The sequence below is a fragment of the Ictalurus punctatus genome, chromosome 14 (assembly GCF_001660625.3).
Source record: "Ictalurus punctatus breed USDA103 chromosome 14, Coco_2.0, whole genome shotgun sequence".
Lineage (NCBI taxonomy): Eukaryota > Metazoa > Chordata > Actinopteri > Siluriformes > Ictaluridae > Ictalurus > Ictalurus punctatus.
Genome location: NC_030429.2, coordinates 12,083,334 through 12,110,646, shown reverse-complemented (window position 1 = coordinate 12,110,646; position 27,313 = coordinate 12,083,334). Strand labels below are relative to the sequence as shown.

General features: G+C 38.4%; 2 protein-coding genes across 4 annotated transcripts; both read left to right on the top strand.

Moving 5' to 3' along the window:
• Positions 1–1,479: 1,479 nt before the first annotated feature.
• On the top strand, positions 1,480–27,313 carry ush1c (Usher syndrome 1C). Of its 3 annotated transcripts, none has more exons than XM_053685959.1 (21): positions 1,480–1,654; positions 5,320–5,387; positions 6,571–6,714; positions 9,044–9,182; positions 10,777–10,885; positions 11,046–11,070; positions 12,555–12,612; positions 12,709–12,812; positions 14,085–14,169; positions 14,277–14,336; positions 14,459–14,515; positions 15,782–15,924; positions 16,303–16,368; positions 16,452–16,591; positions 16,894–16,940; positions 23,662–23,703; positions 24,309–24,362; positions 24,624–24,723; positions 24,861–24,970; positions 25,527–25,582; positions 25,931–27,043. In XM_053685959.1, the coding sequence occupies exons 1-21, from the start codon at positions 1,619–1,621 to the stop codon at positions 26,043–26,045; spliced, it is 1,758 nt and encodes a 585-aa protein (XP_053541934.1). In that variant the 5' UTR covers positions 1,480–1,618; the 3' UTR covers positions 26,046–27,043. The 3 variants fall into 3 exon arrangements, with proteins under 3 accessions (XP_053541934.1, XP_053541933.1, XP_017340099.2); XM_017484610.3 differs by lacking the exon at positions 25,931–27,043 and adding an exon at positions 27,060–27,313 and having other exon boundaries at positions 1,488–1,654; XM_053685958.1 differs by lacking the exons at positions 23,662–23,703; positions 24,309–24,362; positions 24,624–24,723; ... (1 more) ...; positions 25,527–25,582; positions 25,931–27,043 and adding exons at positions 17,184–17,233; positions 17,487–17,515.
• LOC108274437 (harmonin) lies at positions 17,240–18,208 on the top strand. Its single transcript, XM_053685960.1, has 2 exons — positions 17,240–17,654; positions 17,827–18,208. The coding sequence occupies exons 1-2, from the start codon at positions 17,520–17,522 to the stop codon at positions 17,962–17,964; spliced, it is 273 nt and encodes a 90-aa protein (XP_053541935.1). The 5' UTR covers positions 17,240–17,519; the 3' UTR covers positions 17,965–18,208.

Sequence of the window (27,313 nt, the reverse complement as noted above, 5' to 3'; positions counted from 1 at the left end):
TTATTTTGTATAGCAACACTGCTCAGAAAGTAGTACCGGCTGTAACATGAACAACAGGTTTATATTAATGTGCTCCTTGTAAATTGTTATTGTTGCTATAGTACCAGTTCATTCATGGGGACTTATTCGGGAACTAATAAATAACTTTTTTGTTTGCTTGTTTTAAAAACGAATTGTTGTTTAACAATGTCATTTTTTTTTTTTTATAATTGTTGATGTGATGACGTATTTATTAGGAGACATTTATTTAACATTTACAGGAGGAGTCTCAGTTGTCAGCTCTTTGTAACAGTCATGGTGCTCTTCAAGGGAAAGTCTTCAGGATGAGAGAGAGAGAGAGAGAGAGAGAGAGAGAGAGAGAGAGAGAGAGAGAGAGAGAGAGACTATAACATAAGTGATAACAGGAACTAACTTGTCTCCTGGACGTTCCACAACATTAAGATTGTAGTTTACAAACACTGGGCTCGTGTGAAATGCATCCTTTTCCTGCAATTCTGCCTATATTTTACTCCACTCAGTATGAGACCTGAAACTGCAACCACCTCCCCATCACTTTCAGTGCTCCACCTCCTTCTAAACTTCATTTTAACCAGCTATGCCTAAACAGAGCCAAATTTCCCATGACCTTTACAAAGGGTAGCTTTTAATACACTCAGCGGCAGTCACCACCACGTCCTGTGCTAGACTTAGTTTCATAAAATTTCCATGGAGAGGTCCACAGAGCTCACCTCTCTAGGAGTAAACTGCACAAAATATATCCCAATGTTCCTGACGTGTGAAAAATGCAAACTTTCGCCCTGTAACCTGAGTCATATGTTTGCACTCTGTCCCAAACTGCAGAACTTTTGGAACTCTTTCTTTGAAACTATGTCCAACGTTCTTAAAATCAAATTGGATGCCTGTCCTTTAATTGCCATCTTTGGTGTTTCATCTCAGCGTCAGCCTCTGAACCATAAACAAGCTAGTGTTGTGGCCTTTGCATCGTTACTTGCTCGGCACAGAATATTGTTGGACCTCTAATCTTGAATATTGTTGGACCTCTAATCTTGGACCTCTCCACAACCCCCCTCTATATCAGTCTGGTTTAAAGACTTAATGTTCTTTTTTAAACTTGAAAAAATCAAGTACAACATCAGAGGCAGGGGTGACTCATTTTGGGGAAAATGGCAACAATTTATTACCTACTTCAATGATGTGCGCACCCTAGAGGTAGATTGAGGAGAGGTAGACGGTAAACACTAATCATCTTACCTTCTTTTTGTGTGTGTGTGTGTGGGGGGGGGGGGGGGGGGGGGGTTTCTGTGGTTGTTTTGTTGGGGTTGTCGGGTGTGGTGTTATAATGTGTAAAATGCAAATTTCCAATAAAAATTCTATGATTAAAAAAATAAATAAATAAATACACACAGCGGCTTTGCGTGATGAACAGCCCTGTGTGCAGTTATTCTTCATCAGGGAGTGAAAGCACAAGAGAACGCGCCCTCTGGCCGCTACACCTTCCGTCATTCAAACCATCGAGTGAAACACACGCAGACTCTCTCTCTCTCGCTCTCTCTCTCTCTCTCTCTCTCTCTCTCTCTCACACACACACACACACGGGGGAAAACAAGGGATTTTTAACATGGAGAGGAAAGTAGCTCGAGAATTTCGCCATAAGGTAAGTGTGTTAGTTGTTATTTGTATCCCCACACATATCAGAGTAATGTCTGCGGATGCGGGAAAGTGAGCGGTAGTCCTTTAAGAATGGCGGAAGACTAGCTGCGCACCTGATATAAGCTATCAAATGTTAAAAACGGGGTTAAAATTGGTTTCTGTCTCATAGTAGCCTACACAAAGGAACGCCTGTTCAAGTATCTTTACATTTAAGGTGTTTAATTTCTCTGATATGCCCTGGCTCACCTGTGAGTGTGTGGTTGAACTGAGTTACCTGTACACACCTGTACTTTACCTGAAGTTTAGAACAGACTCCCAACAGACGGCCAGTTAGTTATGGTTTATGGGGATAGCTTGATTATAAGCATTCACTAAACCTTTAGAAGGCTACTTGTAAAATGTTTCCTCTTAAAACAGATTGCTCTCTATATAAATTAAGCGATCTACACGTTCTATGAAGTTTAGGTCCTTTGGATTCTGTCTATTCAACATAACCATTTAAAGCTGATTTGTTAATTTAAAAACAAAACCAAATTTTGAACATGTAGTTAGACTTTCCATAACAGGAGGATATGCACAGAGGGTTTCTATTGTGAGCTCTGTGCAATGATCTATCATGTCCCATCTGCTGTGTGTGTATGTGAGTGAAAGGAGGGGGTGGGGGGATCACACAAAGGTCTCATCTTCAGCCTCCTGGATAGATGGATTTTCAGACAAGGCCAGCCAGGCGAACAGGATTGCTTCATTTTCTTTTTCACGATTCCTCTTTCTGAGTAGGCCTGGGACCTACCATAAACCTTTCTGTCTTAGTTTAATGTCTACATGCAGAGCCTCTTTTTTGTCAGCTGTTGTGAATTCATCATTGATTTCATCGGTTGTATCCCTAGAGTATTTTATTGAAGGACGTTGAGAACAGTAACGCAAAAATGATTCATGCTCGGAATTTCAGTTTTATTGGTTTATGGTGTCAAAGTCCAGGCTAAATGACACGTGGGGCTTGTATAATACATATTTATTACACCATCTGTCCTCTCCACCCAAACCAGATTTTATTATGTACAACTTACTCTAACCTAATCTATTCTCTTCTTCTCGATTGGATCTGTCAGCTTCGTCTAAATGTAGAAAAAGAATATATTTGATGACAAAGACATTTTGCTTAGGAAAACCTTTCCATACATTATTGGTCAAAGACTAATAGGATTTACAAAACATAATTCATTCATTCATTCATTCATTTTCAGTAAGTACTTTATTCTGGTCGGGGTCATGGTGGATCTAGAGCCTAACTACAGGGTACCAAATACAGGGTGTTAGGTAGGAAGACACCCTGAATGGAACACTAGTCATTTATACACTAGTCATATATATATATATATATATATATATATATATATATATATATATATATATATATATATATATATATATATATATATATATAATGTTAGTATTCACAGCGCTTCACTTTTTCAACATTTTGTTATGTTACAGCCTTATTCCAAAATGGATTAAATTCATTATTTTCCTCAAAATTCTACAAACAATACCCCATAATGACAACGTGAAAGAAGTTTGTTTGAATTCTTTGCAAATTTATTAAAAATAAAGAAACAAAAAAAGCACATGTACGTAAGTATTCACAGCCTTTGCCATGACACTCAAAATTGAGCTCAGGTCCAAAAGGCACCTGAAGGACTCTCAGCCCATGATGAAACAAAGATTGAACTCTTTGGCCTGAATGGCAAGCGCCATGTCTGGAGGAAACCAGGCACCAGTCATCACCTGGCCAATACCATTCCTACAGTGAGGCGTGGTGGTGGCAGCATCATGCTGTGGGGATGTTTTTCAGCGGCAGGAATTGGGAGACTAGTCAGGATCAAGGGAAAGATGAATGCAGCAATGTACAGAGACATCCTTGATTAAAACCTGCTCCAGAGCGCTCTGGACCTCAGACTGGGGCAAAGGTTCATCTTCCAACAGGACAACGAGCCTAAGCACACAGCCAAGATAACAAAGGAGTGGCTACAGGACAACTCTGTGAATGTCCTTGAGTGGCCCAGCCAGAGCCCAGACTTGAACCAGATTGAACATCTCTGGAGAGATATGAAAATGTCTGTGCACCGACGCTCCCCATCCATCCTGATGGAGCTTGAGAGGTCCTGCAAAGAAGAATGGGAGAAACTGCCCAAAAATAGGTGTGCCAAGCTTGTAGCATCATACTCAAAAAACTTGAGGCTGCAATTGGTGCCAAAGGTACTTCAACAAAGTACTGAGCAAAGCCTGTGAATACTTATGTACCTGTGCTTTTTTGTTTTTTTTATTTTTAATAAATTTGCAAAGATTTCAAACAAACTTCTTTCACGTTGTCATTATGGGGTATTGTTTGTAGAATTTTGAGGAAAATAATGAATTTAATCCATTTGGAATAAGGCTGTAACATAGCAAAATGTTGAAAAAGTGAAGCGCTGTGAATAATTTCCGAATGCACTGTATATGTTAGAGATGCACCGATACTAAATTTCTCAGCCGAAACTGATGACCGATTATTCAGACTTTTTATACCAGAAGTGAGCATCGAGTCTAATTTTTTCCCCCACACTACTCGCGCGCTGCTCATGGTGCTCCCACGCTGCTGCTCGCGCTGAATTAAAGGGCCAGTACACCATTGAAAGATTTCAATGAAGATGAGTTTACAAAAACGTATATCTTCCACAGAAAATATATTTGTAGAGTAGTGTATTTCATATCCAGTTAATGTTAATATATAAAAAAGTTTATATTATATATTACCAGTTTGATGTCAATGATGAAATAGAAATGCTTTTGTTTGTGGTGAGTGAATGTGAGACTAACAGGAGGTTTTGTCATCATTCCACACAAGAGACATCTTTACACACAGCATGAATTTGATGTGTTTTCCCCACCCTCTTTTGATTGACAGGATACAATCGGCCCTGATCATCGGATGTTTGTAAACTATCAGACGATAGCGGGAAAAATAGCCTTTATCGGCTGATACATCGGTGCATCTCTAATATATATATATATATATATATATATATATATATATATATATATATATATATATATATATATATACATAGTAATATATTCTGTAACGTTAACAGTGTTCAGGGGCAAAAAATGGTACATCTTGTATTTGACCCCTTTATGATGATACAATTATACAACCTTTAATATATACAAGAGGGAGACTAACAATATTATTATATGGACATCACTCTTATTCAAGGTTTTTAGTTCTGTGATATTATGTCTTATCTAAACGTTTGCCGTGATGTACCTTTGGCCTTGCGCGTTTGTGTAAAATGAGCCGCTCGGTGTGAGAACATGGAGCACAGGGGCATGAGCAGGTCTAGTGGAGCAGATCAGCACCCAACTATTTCCACCTGACCAAGAACAATAGCATGTGTCACATCAGTTCCCCAGGTCACTGAAACACACCTCCCACATCCAACAGCAAAAACCTTTCTCTTTGCTGTTGTGTCTTTCTGAGAGAGATGTGTGGCATCATTGACTGGCCAAAGCGTTTTCTTAAAATCTTTCTACAGCAGTTCAGTCACCACAAGGTGAGTATGCTTGTCCTTGCAGTGAGCCTGATTAATAGGAGCTTCCAGTGATTTTATGTGTTGTTGTTCTTTGCAGGTTGAGTTGCTGATTGATAATGAGGCAGAAAAGGATTACCTGTATGATGTTCTGCGCATGTATCATAAGTAAGTTTAATCTTGATCTAGTGTGTATTACTGATTGGGTGATTTGGTTTTTCTATCATTCATTGTGGATAGAAGACATGCTTTAACAAACACTAAAAAGTGCAGTCATGAAACGTTGTCATTTTGTTGCTATGAGAAAGGTGTAAATATTTTGTTCTTTTGTTGTTTCTCTATGGTTCAGGTTTGTCACTGTCACACACATAAAAAGTACACTTACGTCAAACCTCTGAACATCCTTTGACATGACAGTCAATTTTACTTGTTTGTATTTTCAAATGTATGCAAAAATATGTGGCTGTGAAAAAAAATCTAAGGCAAAACAGTATTTTACTTTTCATAGAAAACTTTTTTAATAGTTAATAATTCATGAAAATTTGTAGAACAATGGGGGAAAAAAACATTGTCACGTGCAGTTGAATTATATATTGGCTTTCTTTTTATCTTGAACAATAAGAACTGAATAGGTTTTTCCACTTGATCTTTGTGCAGTTGTGCTGTTGGACTGAAGGTTGTCCTATTGGATGGAGATCTGATAGTTTCCAATCTCCACTCGGTCACATGCAGCCATTCACAAAAGACCCTTTGCTGCTGATATTTGAGTCAGTAGTGAAATACCATTCATCAAAGTTTCATAGACTAGGGCAGAACACTAAAACCAAAAAGCATTATTTTTAACAGCTGCACCCAGTAAAAAATTTGGGAATTTATCATTAATATGTCTTACTTCATGCCATAATTCATTTGTGTTGGAAAAAGGCAAGAAAATATTTAATATAGAACATTAATAATGACACGATGGCTTGAATGACTGCTTTCAGTAATTTATATAGTCATATTTCTGAGATCATCAGTATTAAAGGCTATTAAACAGTACTGACTCAACAAGGTGGCTGTTTTCATATCTATCATTATGGGGGAGAATATTATTGAAGCAGTGGGCAGTGTACTCAATTAATTAATTTAAATTATGCCTCTGAACCACATCTGAATACAATTCCATTTAAAATGCTGATTTTTCCCATTATTTTTATTACGGAAACTGTTTTACAAATCAAAATGAGATCAATGTAGTTCACTCAAATGACTTGAAATGCTGCTTAATACTTGCTCTACTGTCTTTAAGCCTGTTCAGATCCAGGTTTGTGGAATAGTCTTTATTCCTCTGCTTTTTTTTTTTTTTTAGGTCTATGGACCTGACTGTCCTGGTGGGGGATTTGAAGCTGGTGATTAATGAACCGAACCGCCTGCCCCTGTTTGATGCCATCCGGCCTCTTATCCCTCTCAAACACCAGGTGGAGTATGACAACCTTACACCAAAGAGATCCAGGTGAGAAGATGACATAAATAAATAATTATAGACAAATGAAATGCTAACAAACAGAGAAAGAGAGAGAGGGAGGGGTGATCCACTCTGTCGTTGTGCAGGGGTAATGTAATTGCTCTCTCTCAGGCTCAGTGAACCATGTCAGAAGAATGCTGGTTATAAACCCCAGGAGTATAATCCAGTGTGACACACAGCTCTAATAGAGCAGAACCTGCCTGTTATCAACTGTAGTCAATACAATTATCCAAAATGTGCAGTCTAAGCTCTGAGATATAGTGATTCGAAATGCAACATAATGTTTGAGACCAGAATGTTTTGGTACAAAATTGTATGAACAGGAACCACACTAATAGTAAATAATTGATTTTTTTCCCTCAGTAATAAGAGTACATCAATTCACTCATAAATTTTACATGTTTATGTCTGCTGGGGCAGTCCAATCTTACCAAAATATAAATAGTAGACCCTCTAAGGATTATACGTCCTAAAGACTCCTTTACACTTGGCCGATTCATGGGTCTTAAGTATCAGGATTATATCTGAATGGAGAATATCCACATAACAATAAAATCATAAATGCATCCAAGACACATTATAAACAGATTTAAATCCTATTGCATAAAGTACTTCAGGAGGTGGCCTGAGACACGTTAGCCGCATGTTATACATTTGTGAATGTGTCTGCTTCTGCAAGACATATTTCACAATGAAAACCCTTCTAGTAGATACACATGCTCCAGTTGATCTGCATATTAATGAGAAATACAGTGTATCAGATTTCAGTCTGGACAACCGGAAATGAAGTGTAATTGCTACTGTTAAACTTGAATCAAGATACAGTCCAGATACAAGAATCAAGAAATGGCCATGTGTAAATGGGGTCAGTACTTCCTTTTTTCATAGAGATGCAGTGCAAACAGTGCTCTAGTGTGCATACTTAACCCTCATCTTACCAACATATTTAACATACAAGGACTACCGACTACCAAGAATAAACTACTGTAATAAACAACCATCATAGCAAAATGTTAACTCATTTCTTCTAAAACATTACTTGGTATGTAATTAATGTTATCTGGAAAAAAAACAACAACCACAGATTATTATTATTTTATGAAAGTTACAGTTAATTTGCATATTGTGTAAAATGAAAATATATATTTTCTTTAATACAAATTGCAGCTTTTATACCAAGTACAATCCACATTAGTACTTAAAAGCTTATTTACCATCCTTTGATTCTGGTATCATTTAGTTTTCAGTCATTTCAAGTAAACATTATTTGTGTTATTTTATATGGTAAAACCAACCAGGGTCATTTTGACCCCAATATAAAATAACTGAAATAAACCCACAGTCATTCAAACTTCAACATTATTTTTATTTTATTTGTCTTTCAATATAAAAGTAGATAGAGATCTTGGTCTCAGTATGACCCCCTGTCAAAATAAAGTTTGAAAAATGTAATTCAAATTTAAATTTTTCAATTTTACATGAAAATATTTTAAATGAATGGTGTTTACATTACTATGAACTATGAACACCACACGCTACAGGCAGTTATAGCACACGATTTGGCTCATGCTATGCTTAGGGTATACTGGCATGTGACAAGAGGAGCAAACATTTGCTACCTTCCTGTCTGTGTTTTGGGAGCAAAGACTGCACGTTTTTCAAGTAGATTTTCCAGTCGATCGTTGGATGTCCATAGCAGCAGGTGGAGTTTTCCTCACTCCCATGAAGGTCATTGCTGCTCAGATTGGGGCTTGGAGCATGGCAGTATCAGCTCTCCCCTTCATGTGTGGCATGACCAGGGCTTGCCCCAGCTGTCTCAGGTAGATCCGGCGATGTTGGCCACATTCTGAAACCTTCCAGTCTGGGAAGTTCCCCATCCAGATGATAAAGGCATCTGTGTCTGCTGCATCTGTGTCTGTCTCCTTCAAAATGACAGAGTGCCCCCCCCCCCCCCCCCCCCCCCCCCCCGATAGTTTGTGATACGTTACATTATGACCTATGGGAAACATGAACTCAGTAAATAGTTCCATTTATTAAAACTGCATCGGCGGAATTGAGTGCTTTCGACTCAGGTCCCACATGACCCCAAACCATTGGTATTTTTAAAAAGCACTAATTAAAACAGAAACTGATAACAATGATATGAAGTCATTAGGAACAAATTGATTGACAAAGTCATGAAAAATTGGAATGATAGAACAAAGCACCTGTGAGATATGACAAAAAGTACTCCTCAGGGGTCTGCGGGTACCCCAGTCAGTAGGATGAGGGTTAAAATAAATGCCTCTGGTGATGTGAATTTCCTGTGTGCATGCAGGAAGCTAAAGGAAGTGCGCTTGGACCGCACTCACCCTGAAGGCTTGGGTCTGAGTGTACGAGGTGGCCTAGAGTTTGGCTGTGGACTCTTCATCTCACAGATTGTAAAGGATGGACAGGCTGGAACTGTGGGCCTGCAGGTAAGCAAGAGAGAGAAAGTCAGAGAGATAAGAGAGAGGAAGAGAGAGGGAAAGCGAGAGCAAGAGAGAGAAAGAAGTGGTAGCACTAATATACAACCTCAATTCTGAAAAAGTTGGGACAGTTTTTGGAAAATGCATGGAAAAGCATGGAAAATGCAAAAAAAACAAACAAAAAATATCGTTTGAAAATTCAAGCCACCCTGTACTTTATTAACACATTATTTGATGTTTTACTTTGTGAATTTAATTTAGTTTTCATTTCAATTCTGATGACTGCAACACACACAAAGTTGGGACAAAATTTGAATGTTTATCACTGTGTAACATTACCTTTTCTTTTAATAACACTTATTAAGCGTTTGGGCACTGAAACACGAGTTGGTTAAGCAAGCGAGATTTTCCCACATTCATCCTTTATGTATTTCTTCAGCTGTGCAATTGTACAGGGCCTTCGTTGCCTTATTTTGCGCTTAATAGTGCACCACACATTCTCAATCGGAGACAGGTCAGGACTGCAGGCAGTTCATGCTAGCACCCGCACTCTCTGCTTACGCAACCATGTGCTTGTAATCCGGGCAGAATGTGGTTTGGCGTTGTCCTGCTCTGTATGGCAGCATATGTTGCTCCAAAATGTGTACATATCTTTCTGCATTAATGATGCCCTCACAGATGTGCAAGTTACCCATGCCATGGGCACTGACACACCCCCATACCATGATAGACGCTGACTTTTGAACCTGATGCTGATAACAGCTTGGATGGTCCTTTTCCTCTTTGGCCTGGAGGACACGACAGCTGTTTTGTCCAAAAACTATTTAAAATGTTGACTAGTTGGACCACAAATCACGATTCCACTGTGCTACTGTCCATCTCAGATGAGACCGAGCCCAGAGAAGTCGGTGGTGCTCCTGGACAGTGTTGATGTATGACCCTGCATTTGAACAATAGTAAATTGATAAGAAGCAAGAACAAATAATGCACAGATCCATCGTATTGATGTTAGGGCACCCTCACACCACTAGGTGGAGTAAAAAGCGATGCTTTGAATCAATTTAGCAAAACCCGCCCTTTCAGCAGTTTTCTCTTTTCATATATTTGCTGCATTTTGAAAGGGTCATATTCATGACTCTATGGAAGAGATTTATGAGTATGCCCAAATTCTATATTTTTACTTACAGAAGAAGAGAGAAAATAATCCACAGAAAAATATATCGATTCGTATGCTGGTACTTAAAAATGAGCTTTATTAAAATATTAATTAATGTCTGGGAAGGTTTACTCTACAATTGGAGGCATCTATCCACCGTTAGGATAGGGTTCAAGTAGTAAATAACTATTTCCTAAAGAATCATCTTTTAATAGGGATTTATACAGAACTGAGTTTTACTGTAATTTAAAGTTAGCTTAAGATCACTAAATGCACTAATATCATTGACAGAAATTTATGGAGAGCTCTTAAAAGAAGCCAGTTTAATGCAGAATGTGGATGGACAGACTGATAACTTGTTTAATTTTTAAATGCTAGATACTTCAATGACTAACCAAGAAAGAGAAACTCCAACATGGTAGTACTGTTATTATACTGTTTTGGCAGCTGGGGGATGAGATTGTGCGCATCAATGGCTATTCAATTTCCTCATGCATCCATGAAGAGGTTGTCAGCCTTATCAAGACTAAGAAGACTGTGTCACTTAAAGTCCGACGTGAGTCCGGATCCTGTCCTCTAATAATTTATAATTCATTAAAGAAAGATCAATGAATATTTGCACTTAAATATACAGTAGCATTTGGACTGATTCATTGTTTAGTTTATACTGAATTAAGTGAATGAATGCTTATCAGTTTACATGGTTTCATTTACAGATGTGGGAATGATTCCAGTAAAGAGGTAATTTTACATAATGTCAGCATATTTTACCATAATCATGTCTTAAAATTTTAATGCAGAATAGAGAGTACATTCTGTATTCATTACAGATGGATTGTAATTGGACAGGGATACAGTTTTTGTTGTTTTGCCTCTGTGCTTCAGCATGCTGGATAATTACTGAAGCAGTGGGTATGAGGTTAAAATGCTGCATGTCAGCTTTATTCAGTATCACTCAGGTGTATACTGGGTGAACCTTCTTTGAGTCCTTTTTTCTATATTCAGACACTTTTTTTTCCTGTAGTCATGTCTTTTGTAAGTGAAATGCTGGCTCAGTGGGTTTCACTTCTGATGACTAGTCTAGAATCATCCTTTTTCACTCATGAATAACTCTATAGCTTTTACAAATGATTTTTTTCTGCTGTCAAAACCTCTGAGGATGACAAATACATCAGTTCCCCTGGCAGCCATAGTATAAATGCCCATCTATACTTTTTTCACAGATGAGGTGGTATGATTTGGATTGTTCCTTTTTTTTGTTCATACCTTCTTCTTCCCACCCCTGTGGTAAAAATAAGCAAACCATGAACAAAAAGGCTCTTATTTCTTCATGTTCTACCCCATATGGACATACATTGTTTCACCATGGGGTAGGGGAACTACGTGGCACGTGGTAGCTCAGTTTGCATTGTACTTCTGATCGGAAGGTCATGAGTTAAAGACAAAAGACTACTGTTGGGCCCCTGAGCAAGGCCCTTAACCCTCAACTGCTCAGTTGTATAAAAGAGATAAATGTAAGTCGTTCTGGATAAGGGCGTCTGCCAAATACAGAAAATGTCAGATGTCACCCAGAAGATGATTTGTTCCCTTTTGAGTCTGGTTCCTCTCAAACCTTCTTTTCAAGTTGATAAATTGTCAAGAATTGAATTGAGTGCTGTTAAATTAAAACTGAAAGTCCGAATTTTCAACTTATGCACTATATGGCCAAAAGTATGTAGACACCTGACCATCACACTAATATGTGGGGCTTCCCCAAACTGTTGCCACACATATGTCTGCTGTTGCATTACAATTTCTCTTCACTGGAACTAAGTGGCCCAAACCTGTTCCAGCATGACAGTGCCCCTGTGCACAAAGTGAGCTACATGGTTTACCAAGGTTGAGTGGCCTGCACAGCTCCCTGACCTCAATACTACTGAACACCTTTTGGGATTAACTGGAATACCGACTGCACCCCAGGCCTCTTCACCAAACATCATCCGACCTCACTAATGTGGCTGAATGTGCAAATCCCCACAGCCACGCTCCAAAAACTGGTGGAAAGCCTTTGGTGGAATGGGATGATTAACAAACATTTGGCCATATAGTGTATTGTGTAGATATTCTCTGCTGGAGAACAGAACTAAAACAAATATTGTGCCCCTGTTTGATTATACTGAATTAAATGTAAAATATTAGACTTCTTGTTCAGTACTGAGATTAAAAATTCCCACTGTCTCTATCAGTTCCGCTGATGAACCTCTTAAATGGCAATTTGTGGATCAGTTTGTGTCTGAATCAGGGGTAAGTCTCAATCTCCATTAATACTTTATATCTCCATTAGTCGTTTATATCTCCTCCTCATTATGTTGTTACATAGTTATTACTCTTGACTCTCAGGAGAAGAAGAGCAGTGTTGCTGGCCTGGCCTCCATCGGAGGAAATGATATCAAGGAGAAAAAGGTGTTCCTCAGCCTGGTTGGCACCAAAGGCATGGGCATCAGGTGAAACAGAGTATTAAATGTATCCCAGTGTTTTTGATCTAGCTACAGGCCTACTGTAAAATTTATTTGTTCTATCATACTTGATGCAGTTTATCACCTAATCATTACAGGTTACAGAAACACTCCAGTATTTCCCCTACACCGAAGAAAAACAGAAAACATGTTTACTTAAAATTCACTTAGACAGTAGAAGTATCAACATCTACAGTTTATCTGTAGCAAATAAAACTACACTTTTCTGCTTTATCAGCTACTGCAGTGCTCAGACCTTACCCAAATAAAATTCATTTGGTGGAAAAGCCAGGCGAGACATGAAAGCTGCATTTTCGCCTGGTAGCAGTTAATTTTGCTTTGTGCCAATGTCATATAAGTGATTTTGCTAACTGTGTATATTGGCACCTCTGAGAATGGAAGTCTAAGGGCTGTTGTTGAATATGGAAATAAAAAAGTATGATATTGTAATATTTTCAGTGAAGGCCAAATTATAACTATATATGGATACCTAAATATTGATGTTATAAAAATATTATAAATATAATAAATATAATTTATTAGAATTTAATATAATAATCTTCTGATAATCTCTCATTTTAAAAGGAAAAAAATTCTAATGAAGACCTGTTTCATAATGGGTTTAGTTGTGGGTGATATAATGTGTCATCAGCACTATTTTTAATGCAGATTTTGTTAATAACTCATCATGCACAATAAGTAATGCTAGAAAGTGCAACGCATGTTCATGAAATTAATTAATTAATTAATAATTCATGAATAATAACAATGCATGTAATGTCTTGTAAATGCATTTTACCTGATATGAATGTGTTTATAGTTCATTATAATTATGAGCGTCGTAGAAAATGTTACCTTTGATACTATCTCAAGATAAGTCAGGACCATTAGATCTTACAGTTAAAAAGAGATTTTCATGGAACGTGGTGCAGGACACACCATTACAGAAGCACATCATAAAGATCTAAAATTAGTGCAGTTGTATCACATGCCAGTAGGTGGTTTGTCTAGACTAAATTGAGTAAACAGGGTTCACCCCCACCACCACATTGCAGGGAAAAATGTTCAGTAGACAGTGATTGATAGAAAGATGCTGGAATATTTATGTGAATGTGTTAGAGCAGAGAAAACATGAAACGTTGCACTTACATTGAAACGTTGAAGAGGATTTGCAGGTCTAGCATTAAAAGAGCATTTCTGTAACCAATATAGCGCGTGAAGCCAACTGACTACCAAATTCATTAATGCTGTTTGCTACAGTATCTCGAGTGGACCAACTCAAAAGCCAGGGATTTATATCAGCAATGTAAAGCCTGGCTCTCTGTCTGCAGAAGTGGGCCTTCAGGTGTGTGATCTAATCTCCTTGTTGCACAGAAACCTCTTTAGCACAACATTACTGATTTATTATCTAAACAGAGACATTGACATATTTATTGGTTTGTGGGGATGTAGGTTGGTGACCAGATTGTCGAGGTCAATGGGGTGGAGTTCAATAATGTGGACCACAAGGAGGTAAGTCTCATCAGCATCATATTGAAGTGTGCTTGTTTTTCATTTCTAAGTTGTACAAGTGCTAAACCAACAGACTTTTTGAAATGGGGATTTGATCAGAAAATATTATGTTGTATTTGTAGGCAGTTCGAGTGCTGAAGAGCAGCCGGAGTCTAACTATCACAGTCCTCACTGGAGCTGTAAGTTAGTGTAATTCTGTCCACCTCATTCACATTAGGCTCATGCAGTTCTCCGCAGTGCTCATTAGCACATAGCAAATGTGTAACTCACAGAGGAATCCATTCTGCAGTCATTCCCTAAGGCTTCTCTCAAGGACAGGAAATTAAAGTGTATGATAAGGTGGTTTCTTATTCTCCAAGATTCGAGTACACTGGTGACTATTAAATCTGAAGACAGTGTGACCATGAAATCTGGTCATTTTTTTCTTCATTTCCTGCCTCATGTGAGAACGATAAATTGAGATGTGTGATAAGGTTATAAGACCAGTGGAACACCAAGAATTATTGGTGCAATTTATCATGGCCTTCACTCTATTTGCGTTGATGGTTGATGTTGAGAAGTTTTTATATTTTTTTGTTATCTTTGTAATCTTCAGTGGTGTCTGATTTATTTTGTTATGAAATTCTGGAGATTATATTTTAACTTCTTTCAACAATATATTGGTCTGTTTTCACTTCGCTTAACAGTTTCCTATATTACCCACAATGCTGAGTGGTGCCAGTGAGATCTAGAACTTGCATCAAGTCTATCTAAAGAGAGCAGTGCAGCAGCACTTTAGCGTTTATTCAATGGTCATGCTGATACCACCGTCAAAGCTTCTCTTCTCATAGATCACTAAATAATGATCTGTGTCTCTGCTGTAACTCAACGCATCTGTGTCAGATATCTGCATTGCATTCTGGAACTTCTGAGTCGAGCATTTGCTTTCTTCACGACTTTTGCATTGGATTTCTCATAGATATGACATGGACATTACTTGACAAAAAGTTCTTGCACTTTTCTTTTTTAGTAGCTAACAGTGACATCTGACCATTATCCCTCATGATCGAGGCCGCTGAATTATTATTATTATTATTATTATTATTATTATTTGGGCTGGTAAATGTCATTGCAAGTACACTAGCATTGTGCCCCTGCGGCGGCAGACGTCAGTTGATGAGAATGATAAAAATATACAAATTGGCACCAGAACCACTTCAGCACATCACACATATTTCAATATAAACATATTTAATGTGTTTCGGGTGGACTTTTCCTTTAACATTAAAGTAGTAAATCAAACACTAACTTCAATAAATGTAAACTTCACTTCTGACTGACAGTTAAAATATTTAAAAATATAGTAGGTTCAAAAGATGAGGTTTATAATCAGTGTCTCTGTATGTGTGTACATGTTTGTGCAAGCCCTGAGAAGTTTTTTTTTTTTTTAAATGCATTTATTTCAGGGCAAAGAGTTGTTCATGACAGATGAGGAGAAGCTGGCAGTAGAAGCTCGGCGAGAGATTGAGCGCCAGGAGCTCATGCAGCAGAAAAGAGTGGCAATGGAGACCAACAAAATCATGAAAGAGCAGCAGGAGAAAGAGCGTCTGTCAGTCAGAAAGCTTGCTCATCGCATATAACCTATACAGCCCACACCAACACAACCTACTCTATCACGAACTGATGCCAGAACATTCACTTATATGACAAGAAAATGGATTTTCAAGTCAGATTTATGATTTGTGTATCTAGTTCTTTATAAAAGATTACAAGATCGTAATACATCTAGACAATGGATATATTAAATGCTTCATAATAATCACAGGACTTCACATTTATTAGATAATATATGGAGGTATAAATAATTCAGGAACCATCTGTGGCTTTAGAACACTGACGTGTGCATTTCATTTGCACATGCCTCGTTTTTGACAGACTCTTGGTTGGTAATCATTTCTTTTTTTTTCTTTTTTTTGTTCGCTTACAGGAGAAGAATGGAGATTTCGCAAAAGGCTGCAGAGGAAGAGGAACGATACAGAAATGAGATGGAAAAGTATGTCTGCTAAGTGTTAGGTTTAAGCAGAAGTCAGATGGACTGATTGAAGTTCTTGTTTCATGTGCATGTATATGTTTTAGGATTGAGGCTGAAGAGAAAAAGCATAACAGACAATGGGAGGAAGACTGGGGTTCCAGAGAGAAGTCCAAAAGTCCATCTCCTGTCCCTTCTCCTTCACCTCCATCACGTTCTCCAACTCCTTCGAAACCCAGGAGCTCAGGTATGATCATAGCATTGATACACTGCAGTATGCTGCGTTACCATGCATGAATGTGGAGAGTGAAGTCTTACTGAAACTGTCCTGTTCTTCACTGATGATAATATTCTCACAGCATAAGTCATCTAGACATCTACTTACCTATTTACTTTGCTTACCTTTTTTTACTCATCTGTCACATGACTGGATGTGCATTGCATTTTTATGAATGCAATTTCTTCCTCTTTTCTCTCTCTCTCTCTCTCTCTCTCTCTCTCTCTCTCTCTGTCTGTGTCTGCTGTGGTTTGCACTCCTGACCTGTACAGCTGCTGAAGCTAACACTGATGAAGATGAAGAAATAGAGGGCAGAGAAGTGAGTGGAGCTGAACTGTTCTCTAAGGGAAATCAATCTCTACATGGAAACGTTTTCCATTTTGACAACACTTTCCTTCACTTTCTCTTCTAATTATGCATCACAACGCATAAAAGGATGCAAGACTTTTACTTTCTTTCTATCTTTTTTTTTTGGTTGGGTCATTTAGGAAGCTGTTGAATTTAAGTTGCTCGGAACATGTCACTTCCTGTTTAACTCTTTTTAAAAACTTTGATCCCATAGATCGCAACTGGTTTTACCGCTATGAAGGAAAGTTGCCTACACTAAGAAAGGTACTCTGCGTGTTGGAATGGAGAGCAGTGTTTGATACAGTCCCTTAAATTTCAAATCAAAAATCTATTCAGAAATGAGTAATAAATTTAGTAACAGTAACATGATGAAGGCATTGCCCTGTAGTGTCATTGTGAAAACATCCTATGTAGTATCTGTTGTGTTTGGATGACAGCATGTGGATGGTATTTTGTGTGGTTTGCATAAAACCAAATTTGCGTGCAATATAGAAAAAAAATCATTGTAAATATTCAGAAAGGAAAAGAGACAAAGAAGAAGAAGAAGAAGATGTCCAAGACAGACACACTTCCAACAGAGAAAAGGAATAAGAAAGAAATGGAGTTTGAGCTGAAATTGGCCAAGGAAAAGGAAGAGATACATGAGCGAGAGAAACAGATGAAAATTAATCGGCTCTTGCAAGAGGTACAACCTACACTCAAGTGTAATTATAGTGTAATTACCAGAGTTTAATTTTGTTGTTATATTATCTCTGATATGATATGTCCCAAGGCCTGTTATGGAAACTGTAATAGGCAAAAACAGCATTTGTTATACAAAGAGAAGCCAGTGCAATGGTCTGTGCTGGTTTGGGCAGGTAACGGAGACCGAGCGGGAGGATTTGGAGGAGTCAGAGAAAGTGCAGTACTGGGTGGAGAGGCTCTGCCAGACTAGACTGGAGCAGATTTCCTCCGTGGAGAATGACTCTCCCGAGGTAAAAACGGAGTCCAGATGAAGATTTGCAGAGCTTGTGTTGGTCTCAAGTTTATGTTGTGTGAATTTTGCAGTTATTGTGTGTGAGTCTTATGAGTAGGTTGAGTTGGGGTTGCAGTGCTTTCTGTGTGGTTGAGTGGTTATGATTTTTAACCAAATGAGCTGTTTTGTGCAGATGAGTCCATCTCGGTCTCCTATGTCCACTGTGAAAAGATTCCCTGGAGGTTTTCAGCTTGCCACTACTGACCTGGACGATATCAACCTGGACGAGGTGGACCAGAGTCTAAGACAGCCTCTGAAAAAACTGGCCCCAACTTCACCCACCTCAAATCAGTTCCCACCACCTTTACCTTTCCCACTACCTCCACCTTCACCCCACTTCTATCGCAAATCTGTCCACCCTTCTCCATCCCCAAGGCCATCTCTCAATCCCTCCTATCCTCCCCCACCTTCACATCCAGCTCCACAGCGCCCACCTACTCCACCTTCTCCCAGAGTGCCTCCTGCTTCGATCAATCATGGACGGCCACCCCCTGCCATCCCCCGAGCTCAGAATCAGGCCCCCTGGTCTTCATCTTTCTCTCATCCTCCTCCTCCACCACCTCCACCTCCTCCTCCTCCTCCACCACCTCCTCCGCCACCTCCTCCACCTCAGCATTTAGATTACCAAACGTTCCCTCAAAGCTACCATCGACCCCACAGCCTCTCAGAACACAGGAACAAATGGGAGGACAATGGCTACAGGGAGCGAGGGGGCTACCATACAAACACTTCAAATGAGCCCTCCTACCGTGGCAGCGCACAGGTAGCAAATATTGGTTTAATTCATCAAACCAAAGTGTGAGCTCCAAAGAGCAAACCTAGCACCCTTTGTTTGACTGGATTGTAATCATGGGTGAGATTTGTGCGTTTGATTTGCTGGTTGCAGGTTAAAATTGTATGAGTTGGGGTAGAAAAATCTGGCATGTGGAGTTTGTCTGTCATAACAGTGGTGTTGATTTTTTTAATATTGCTGTGTGTGCTAAAAGGAAAAAAGATTGATCTGTTTAGAGGTGGACAAATCAGTAGCCTTGGTACCCAGGACAAGCGGATTTCATGTCTGGGTTATTTGTTCTGGGTTATTTTTTTGTGGTTGCCCATTTGACGAGAACTTTCAATAACCAGACAAAGTATGTTTTCATTTAGTGTGTAGGTTTAAAATAAGGCATCATACCTTGAACGTGTTACTATAAATCATGCCACCTGCTGCACTACACACATTGGCTGATGGCAGAGCAGTTTTTACTAGGTGGATTAATTAGTGTGAATGGGACGATAGTCGATCATTTCAGAATGTGGAAAACGTAGGTATGTGAGAGCACTGATAAAACCAAGCAAAATAAAATGCAGCCCAAAGCTGTCATGTAAGTCTCCTTCTAGCGCAACAAGCAGTAAACTCCTAGATAAACATTTCAAGAGAAAATAAAGACGGTAGCCTAATGCAAATAATATATTTTCTTGCAATGCAAGGAGAGAGTGCCAAGCACTTGGTGATTTTTTTTTTCAAGGCCTCATGATGCACTACATTAAATCGTAATTATCATGTCACATATCACGTTTATCATGCTTGGCCTAATGAATTTATGATTTGTCCACCCCTGTGTTGTATTCTAAAACTGGAATCCAGTGTTAACTTAAGTTCTGAAATTTAGATTTGACATTATGTTAATATTGTCTAGGTTATGAGAAACACTTCTAATGTTAGCAGAATATCAACCTCCATCAGTCCACTGGTGAGCTTCACCTTATACTTCCCTATTCCCATAGTAGGGCTGTGACGTGCCAGCTTTTGTTGTGTTATGTTGTTGCGATGAGAAACAGCTTGAGGGCGCTGTGGGATACAGAATTGTGATTGACCAGCAAGGGGAGAGGAGAAGGAGTGGATAATAAAGAGATGGGCTGTATCCGAAATCGCGTACCGTGACAGTACGTAATGCGTTCGATGATACTGTATGTACTAATCCTTATGTGTGTGTAGTATGACTACAATCCCTGTTTACTGTTTCTCACCTACTGAGAATTCAGGCATACTACTCCTCTGGCGTACTGCTTTTCGCCTACTGTGTAGTAGGGTAGTACTCGATTCTGGACACAGCCACTGAGTGAAACACAGCCGCATGTTTCTGTATTGTGTAATATACCACAAGCCTATAAAACTTTGTAAGAAATTCCAGTAGGATGCTAACCTAAATATGTTAAAAATCTAAATATGAAATAAAATGTAAAAAGTGCGGTAGGGTGACATGCCTGGAGATGGCTCCTGAGATTTGTAGTGTCTGCCCGTTTAACACTTTTTTCCCCCCACAAACCCGAGATATGGCTTCATCCAAATTTATTGGTTCACCTTTCTCGTTAGGCATGAATCCCAAATTTTCCCAGATCGCCGATATAACATTTTGTCTCCCAACAAGATCCATCGCTGCGACAGAACCCGAAGTGAAATCGCAGAATTCGCCTGACTGGATTTTGCCAAGCTCAAACAAACCTGTGCCAAACTAACAGACAACACCATATAAGGCGTTTGATTATGATTACGTAATTGTGTATTAATATAAAATCTCCTGCTATATGGTAGGCTATAAATACAAATTAATATTGCAACTGTTATTATTATTATTATTACACTTGTATACAAAACATTGTACTTTGTACTTGTCATAGTGCCCACTCAAGCAGAAACATTAACGTGCCGTGTGGTGCGACACTACCACAGGTGGCACTCCACCACCTATCATGGAGATCGTCACAGCCCTATCCCATAGTCCTGTTTGTCTTGTTTTTAAAGTGTGAATTGCATAGGTCAGAGATTACTTTGAATTGTGATTTTCACCACATGGTCATTCCGTAGCAAATAGCACCCAGTCCTCCTATTCGGAGGAGGCAAGTGAACCCAGTCATGTCAAAACCTGTCATGCTGCCCCAACCCAAGACCTCATACAGACCCGTATTACGGCCGGAGCCCACGGTAAGTCTGAGTATGTGTGTGCTTGTTGATAGAAATATCAAGGTGTTAGCTAATGTTTTTTGGTTAACTGGATATTATTGTGGAGATTGCTTTCCAATTCATGAGTGATGAAAGTGTGTCTGCTCGTGGTGTGTCACCTTAACTGCATGATTTATGAGGCCAGCATCTCAAAATGAGTATTTCTTCCTTGAGGGAAAACGAGAGAGATCAAAACCTGTTGTGCGCTAAATGAGACTTTGCATGCAATCTAAATGCTGTGATTGATAGACTTTTTAGATTCCGACCCAGTCGCCTCATCCACACCTCCCAGCCTCCCAGCCGTCTTTTAGTAAATCAGAGAAAAACACTACTTACTTTGCTCTGCCTCTATTCTGCCATGGGGCTTAGAGCTGTCACATATGAGTGGTTAGTTCACTCGAAGCTGACGGTTTGAATCACCTGGCCGCTGCTTCTCTTTGTTTGTGCTTGTCACATAAATGAAATAGGATTAAACAGACATGCAATACTTCCCAATTACAGTCCTACATGGTTTGATGTCTTCCCAGCTGTCAGTGTACTGATAGGCTTCACAAAGGGCTTGAGAATTAGTTGGATCAGGTATGAGTTCTAGAGAAAATGATACATTTTGCAGGCGCAGTATTAGATTTAAGAACCCCTGTCTAAGAGCCTATCACAAATTCTGTAATTTCAAAGTTAAAAAAAAAAACCTCTTTGGCATTTCCAGCTATTTTTATTTATTATATTTTCTACACTTAATGACATTGTATTAATGACAAGTATTTTTGACAAATGCATGTGTACATGTGAATGTAAATGTGTGTGAGAGAGAAATATCTGTGTTTGGTAATGCTGTTCTGCATCTGGTTCTACATTGTAGTCGCCACAGATGCTTAAGAGGATGGTGGTGTACAACACATCATTTAAGTCCAAGAAAAAACAAGTAATCAAAGACCAGTGACTGGTGCACTTTCCATATATCTGAGTGTTTCCTGTGTGCTGCTCTTTGGTGTCTGGGTGATCTGTATATATATGTCTTATTCTTAGATATTTTTATTTCTATTTTCCTTGGGAATAGAACATGGTCCCTTGTACAATCTTTTGATTCTGGTTTTCTTTTCACAGGAAGTTTCTCCTTGCCATTATTACCTCTGGATTGCTCATTATTGAGCTAGAGCTTCTTTGTGACAGTATATAGTGAAAGCACAATACAAATAATTATGTAATTAAATGTAATTAAATTACATTCTGGGGAATCTGCTTGAGGGCTTGTACAAGGGATGACTTATACCAACAGAGCTTTGACTCTTTCCTGCTCATCTCTTTTTTCCTTTCTTTATTACCCCCCCCCCCATTTTTTTTTGTATTTCTTACCTAACCACAGCTGAGCCTACACCATATTGCTAGGGTTAATAAAGTCCTCCATAGTGATGACCAGCGTGGCATTTACAAAGTGCAGACTCTGTGTTGTCTTAGCACACAAAGCTATAGACCAACTGATAAATTACAGCACTCAAACTGTGTCTTGGATCAGGCTCTTAAAGAAACCATTATCTTGTTAAACTTTATCTTTTTGAGCCTTGTAAAGATGTGCGAATCATAAACCCAAGTGTCTTTCTATCTACAGTATGGTGACACCGAGTTTCTTTAGTGTATTTTCTGTCTTTATTACAGAAATATCAAGTAAAGCTGAATATAAAGAGCGTCACTACTGCAACAGGTCTTACCTGAAGATGTATCAGTATCAGTACAGTATCTATTGGGATTTTTTTAAATGATCATATACTATATTTTTATATTAGCCTCCTTTATATGTGTAACTCAAGCACCTCAAGTTTGAAACACAAGTTTTTACTGTTGTTGCTTTAAAGCCTCTGTCCTCTTATTTTCACAATTACCTCCTAACTTTTAGCTTCAGCTTCTGTGTATCTTCAACTGAAAAAGAAATATTCTTTTTCAGTTAAGGCATTTCTGAATTTCCTGACTTCATCGTTTTCTGTTTTGAAGGTCTGTGTTTGTCTCTGTGTGTGTGTGTGTGTGGTGTGTGTGTGGTGTGTGGGTGGGTGTAATAAAACAGTTATAATCCTTCACTATGACAACATGTAAATGTTGCAGATTGCAGTATTCACTCTTTTTTTTTGATGAACATTTGTTACTGCCTTGTTTCCGTTTGTGTTCCGTATACCAGCACAAAGCTTCCAGTGATCCAACCAAATAAATTCCTTAAAACAAGACTAAATTCTTTAGTCTTGTTTTCCATTTTTGTCATATATATATCTATATAGAATGGAGACATGAATCATATGTATGTTCCACAGTTACTTGTTTATTATAAATTACAACCTGTTTATAATTGTTTTCAGTTTATAATCACTAGTCACGCTGATTTTTCTGATTTGGAAAATTAAGGGGTTGTCATTGGTGTTTCTTATTTACACTGACTTAACTAATGCTGTAATCTACAACAGGCAAAACTCGGAAATTGATTAAGGGGAACGAAATATGTTTAACTGTTAGCTTGACAGTTTGTGCAGCTGAAGCAGGTGAGGAATATTGATTAAGTGGGTGTAAGGCATGTAGTGTTCATGACATGTAAACTTTCAGAAATCCATTCACACTAGATTGTGTGCTGTCTACTAAGATGTGTCCTCAGTTCGCCTCATGACATAGAACAACCACAGAGACCTAAAATGTTTCTTCTATTATTTATTTAATCAGGGCTTCCAGAAATATGTGGATGACTTCGATCCCTATACAATGGTACAGTATAGCTTACATGTTCTGACTACTGTAAAATACTGAACTGTTGCTTTTAATCTCAAGATTATACTATCGCTGTACCTGCAATCTTCAGTTCTCTATTGGATTAGAAAATATTTTTCCAGGAACTATCATGGCTTAGAATTAGAATGAGTAATATTTGCTGAAATACATCCATAGCTTTATATTTAGAAGAAATGTCTTAAGGGTTTTAGTACCTTATACTGCCAATCTAGTATTTGGGATAGTATTGCACAGTGCTGCTGCTCAGCTTCCTCTTAAATTTATTATAGTGAAATTTAAAATGGCTGGAATCAAAACTTGTTGCAGTTGTTCTGGTATATCTAATATAATGAGGAGATTTGGCTATGTTTGCTATTTAATGCATTCTTCTAAGCAGCATAATGAAAGACATGAAATTAACCAGCTGTCGGATTATGTACACTTTCTAAAAATAAATAAATAAATAAAAACTAAGTGTGGAATCTGTTTGACACCAACTTCATTAGAGCCCATTTCTGGGCCACATAGTCATTACCCCATTGTTCTGTTGCTGTGACTTTTGGTACATGCTCTGTCAATACCATTTGTGTCTCACATTACAGTTCACCCCTGAGCAGATAGAGGGAAAAGATGTGCGGCTGCTGAGAATTAAGAAGGTAAACTTATATCCTTATCAGTTTGATGATTAGCATTGCAATTGTTTATTTAAACAAGCTTCAGTGTCTAGATTTTTTAAACTGTTACGCATTTCCACTAAGGCTAGCCATTATATGCTCTGGCTCCAATTTTCCAATTCAAGGGACTATTTAGAATAGTTGATGAACCAGAAGGAAGTCAGCAAACTATGCAGGGACATGTCCTTCTGAATCTGAAATCATTTTCTGCTTGGCTTTGTATGTTGTATGTATTTTGTGCAGGAGGGCCCACTGGATCTCGCTGTGGAAGGGGGAATAGACTCTCCACTGGGAAAACTTGTGGTTTCAACTGTTTATCAAGGAGGCTCAGCTGATAAGCATGGTGAGATGATTTAAATATCATTACTGCAGTAATCCGATCATCTTCAGGTCCTCATGCTGGTCATCAGATCTTGTTAAACATATGTACTCTATTCTTTGCTGTCACTAATTACTAATTTTTATGCATGGCTCTCTCAGGTGGAGTGGTGGCCGGTGATGAGATTATGGCAGTAAATGGAAAAATCCTGACAGATGTGACCCTGACTGAAGGACAGAACTCTCTAGCTCGGGCCTGGAACAGTGGAGGGGTCAGAACTTTCAAACTCACTGCTCTAGATAATACCCACAAGGGTATTTTGGTTACTTGTCTGGACGCAACATTTTTTGAGGCCAGCTGTGTGTTTATGGGAAACTTTGTACCAAACTGATTCAAAGGCCCTCCGCTGGTTGTAAACATATCCTTATATGAGGGATGAGTCAAATTGAACTCTCCTGGATAGGCTCCAGGCTCCCCACGAGCCTGTGTAGGATAAGCAGTACAGAAAATCAGTGGACGGATGGGTGTCCATTCTTGTGTTAGTTCAGTTGAAAGCAGGGGATTTGAGGCTTATTGAATTGGGTTTGAGGTGTTTTTTTTTCTGTTTATCATAATTGGAATTGATTTGAGTAGAAGAATAGAAGAAATCAGTAAGCTTCTCAATTTACTCTAAAGGATTGTGAGATATCAATTCATATTAATTTTCAATATAATTAAGATCACAATAGTATTTTTTCCAATGACAGTAACAAGTAAAGTATAAGTGTATATTACAAGTGTTTACTATTTGTGTGTGTGTGTGTGTGTGTGTGTGTGTGTGTCCTCAGGACTGGATTGACCTTGTGATAGCAGTTTCTGCACCAAAGGAATATGAAGATGAAGTGTATGTACCCTGTCTTTGTTATTTCTTCTTTCTCACGTCCCTACAAATGATTTTTATATGAGATCAAAAGCATCTAAATTTGCTCCATGAAGATTCATGAAAACATTTCAGCTCTTCTTTGAGCTAATTTAGCTTTTACTTTCTATTAGTTGATCTAATTGTTCCTCTTGGCAGCGTCTTCTATGTCGCCAAAATGTTTCAGTCATAGTCATGTCTGTTGATTAATCTGAATTTGCATCAGGAACAAGTGTTCACTGCTTTGTTTATTGTGTGATGTAAAGCAAGCTCTCTGTAGTGTTGATGTTGTCTGTGCTGAATGTGCACCTGTCCCCTGTGCAACGTGTCCAGCCCTAAAGCAGCATCAGTCAGTTCTACTGCAAACAGAAAGTTTTTCCAGGGCAGTGCCTCTGTGTACAGGCAGGGCTATGTGCTACAGATGAAAACACCTCACACCACACCCTGATCACCTACAGTACACTCTCCTGGGTAACCCCTTTGACCCCATTTAAATTAGAGTGAGCGTATGCATCATGTACATGTGACGGTCTCTCGGACAGTCAAGAGTACCACGTGAACCGTCAAATTAATTTTCAGCTCAAGATTTCATCGTTTGTTTATAAAGCAGAAATTATTAATGAAGCTTTCAGTCAGTGATATGCATTGTAAAGTGTGTGTGTGTGTGTGTGTGATCTAAAAGATCTACTCACATCTTTTAATTTATTCTACATGCTAAATGATGGAACTCAATGGTTCTGTGTCCCAGCCAGAACCTTTAGCAGTCCTTCTGATTGATGTTGTTCAACGGGACTGTTACATGTCATGACTCATACAGAAATGTTGGTGTTGATGGTTTGATCTCAGCCCCTGATGCAACATGTTGCTATTTATTCCCTCTAACCCTTTCATGCATAGTGATCACTACAGTGGACATATAGTCAAAAGCCATTTTCTGGCTATTGCAAAGATTTCAATAGAATAACTGCATAACAGCCACTAGAGTGGGCACTAATTCTTCATTTGAACACATGCAGTCCACTGGAGTGGACACTTCAGTAACTTTTTGAAGAATGTATGTAAAAGTAAAATGAAGGTAAAATAATTTTTGTGTGCCTAAAGAAGAGTAAAAACACAGAGAGAGAAAAAAAATCAGGATTTCATAATTCATGCATGAAAGGGTTAACACAAGAGAACACAAGAATGGTGAAATAATGTAGATTTATAAAAGTTGCGTGAAGGAATATGTACTAGAAATCAGAATATCTGTATCCGTTGACGTGTGATCTTATATGAGGATTCATTACATTTAGCAACATGCTTTGCTGTTGAAGTGTTTGTATCTTTGAATCATCTTTGGTGCCTCTGTTTTCAGAAGTCTCTATTTTCTTCAATTTTCTCTAAAAGTGTGTGAAAGAGTGAAAATTCCTCCTTGTTTATACCTAATATTAACTGTAATCTATTATCTGTTATTTTTTTGCAGGACATTCTTCTAAGATCCAACCTCCAGGAGATTCTTTGAAAATCCTTTCTCCTTTACAGAACTTTTTTACCCCAAGTAATTTTGTAAAACGTAAATATGTATTCATAAAATAATGCCATGTTAAATGCTTATAAAATGAAACAAATATATACTAATTAAGAAATCATGGCATGAAACATACTTGATCTTTTTTTCCATAACTAGTCATGCAAACTCAAGAGTATTTCTAAGGCCAATAAAATATGTATGTCCTA

Coding starts and splice junctions, on each gene's coding strand:
- ush1c (XM_053685959.1), top strand. CDS start 1,619: ATGGAGAGGAAAGTAGCTCGAGAATTTCGCCATAAG. Junction 12,813..14,084: donor ACCAAAGGCATGGGCATCAG/GTGAAACAGAGT, acceptor TGTTTGCTACAG/TATCTCGAGTGGACCAACTC. Junction 14,337..14,458: donor ATAATGTGGACCACAAGGAG/GTAAGTCTCATC, acceptor TTGTATTTGTAG/GCAGTTCGAGTGCTGAAGAG.
- LOC108274437 (XM_053685960.1), top strand. CDS start 17,520: ATGTCCAAGACAGACACACTTCCAACAGAGAAAAGGAATAAGAAAGAA. Junction 17,655..17,826: donor TTAATCGGCTCTTGCAAGAG/GTACAACCTACA, acceptor TGGTTTGGGCAG/GTAACGGAGACCGAGCGGGA.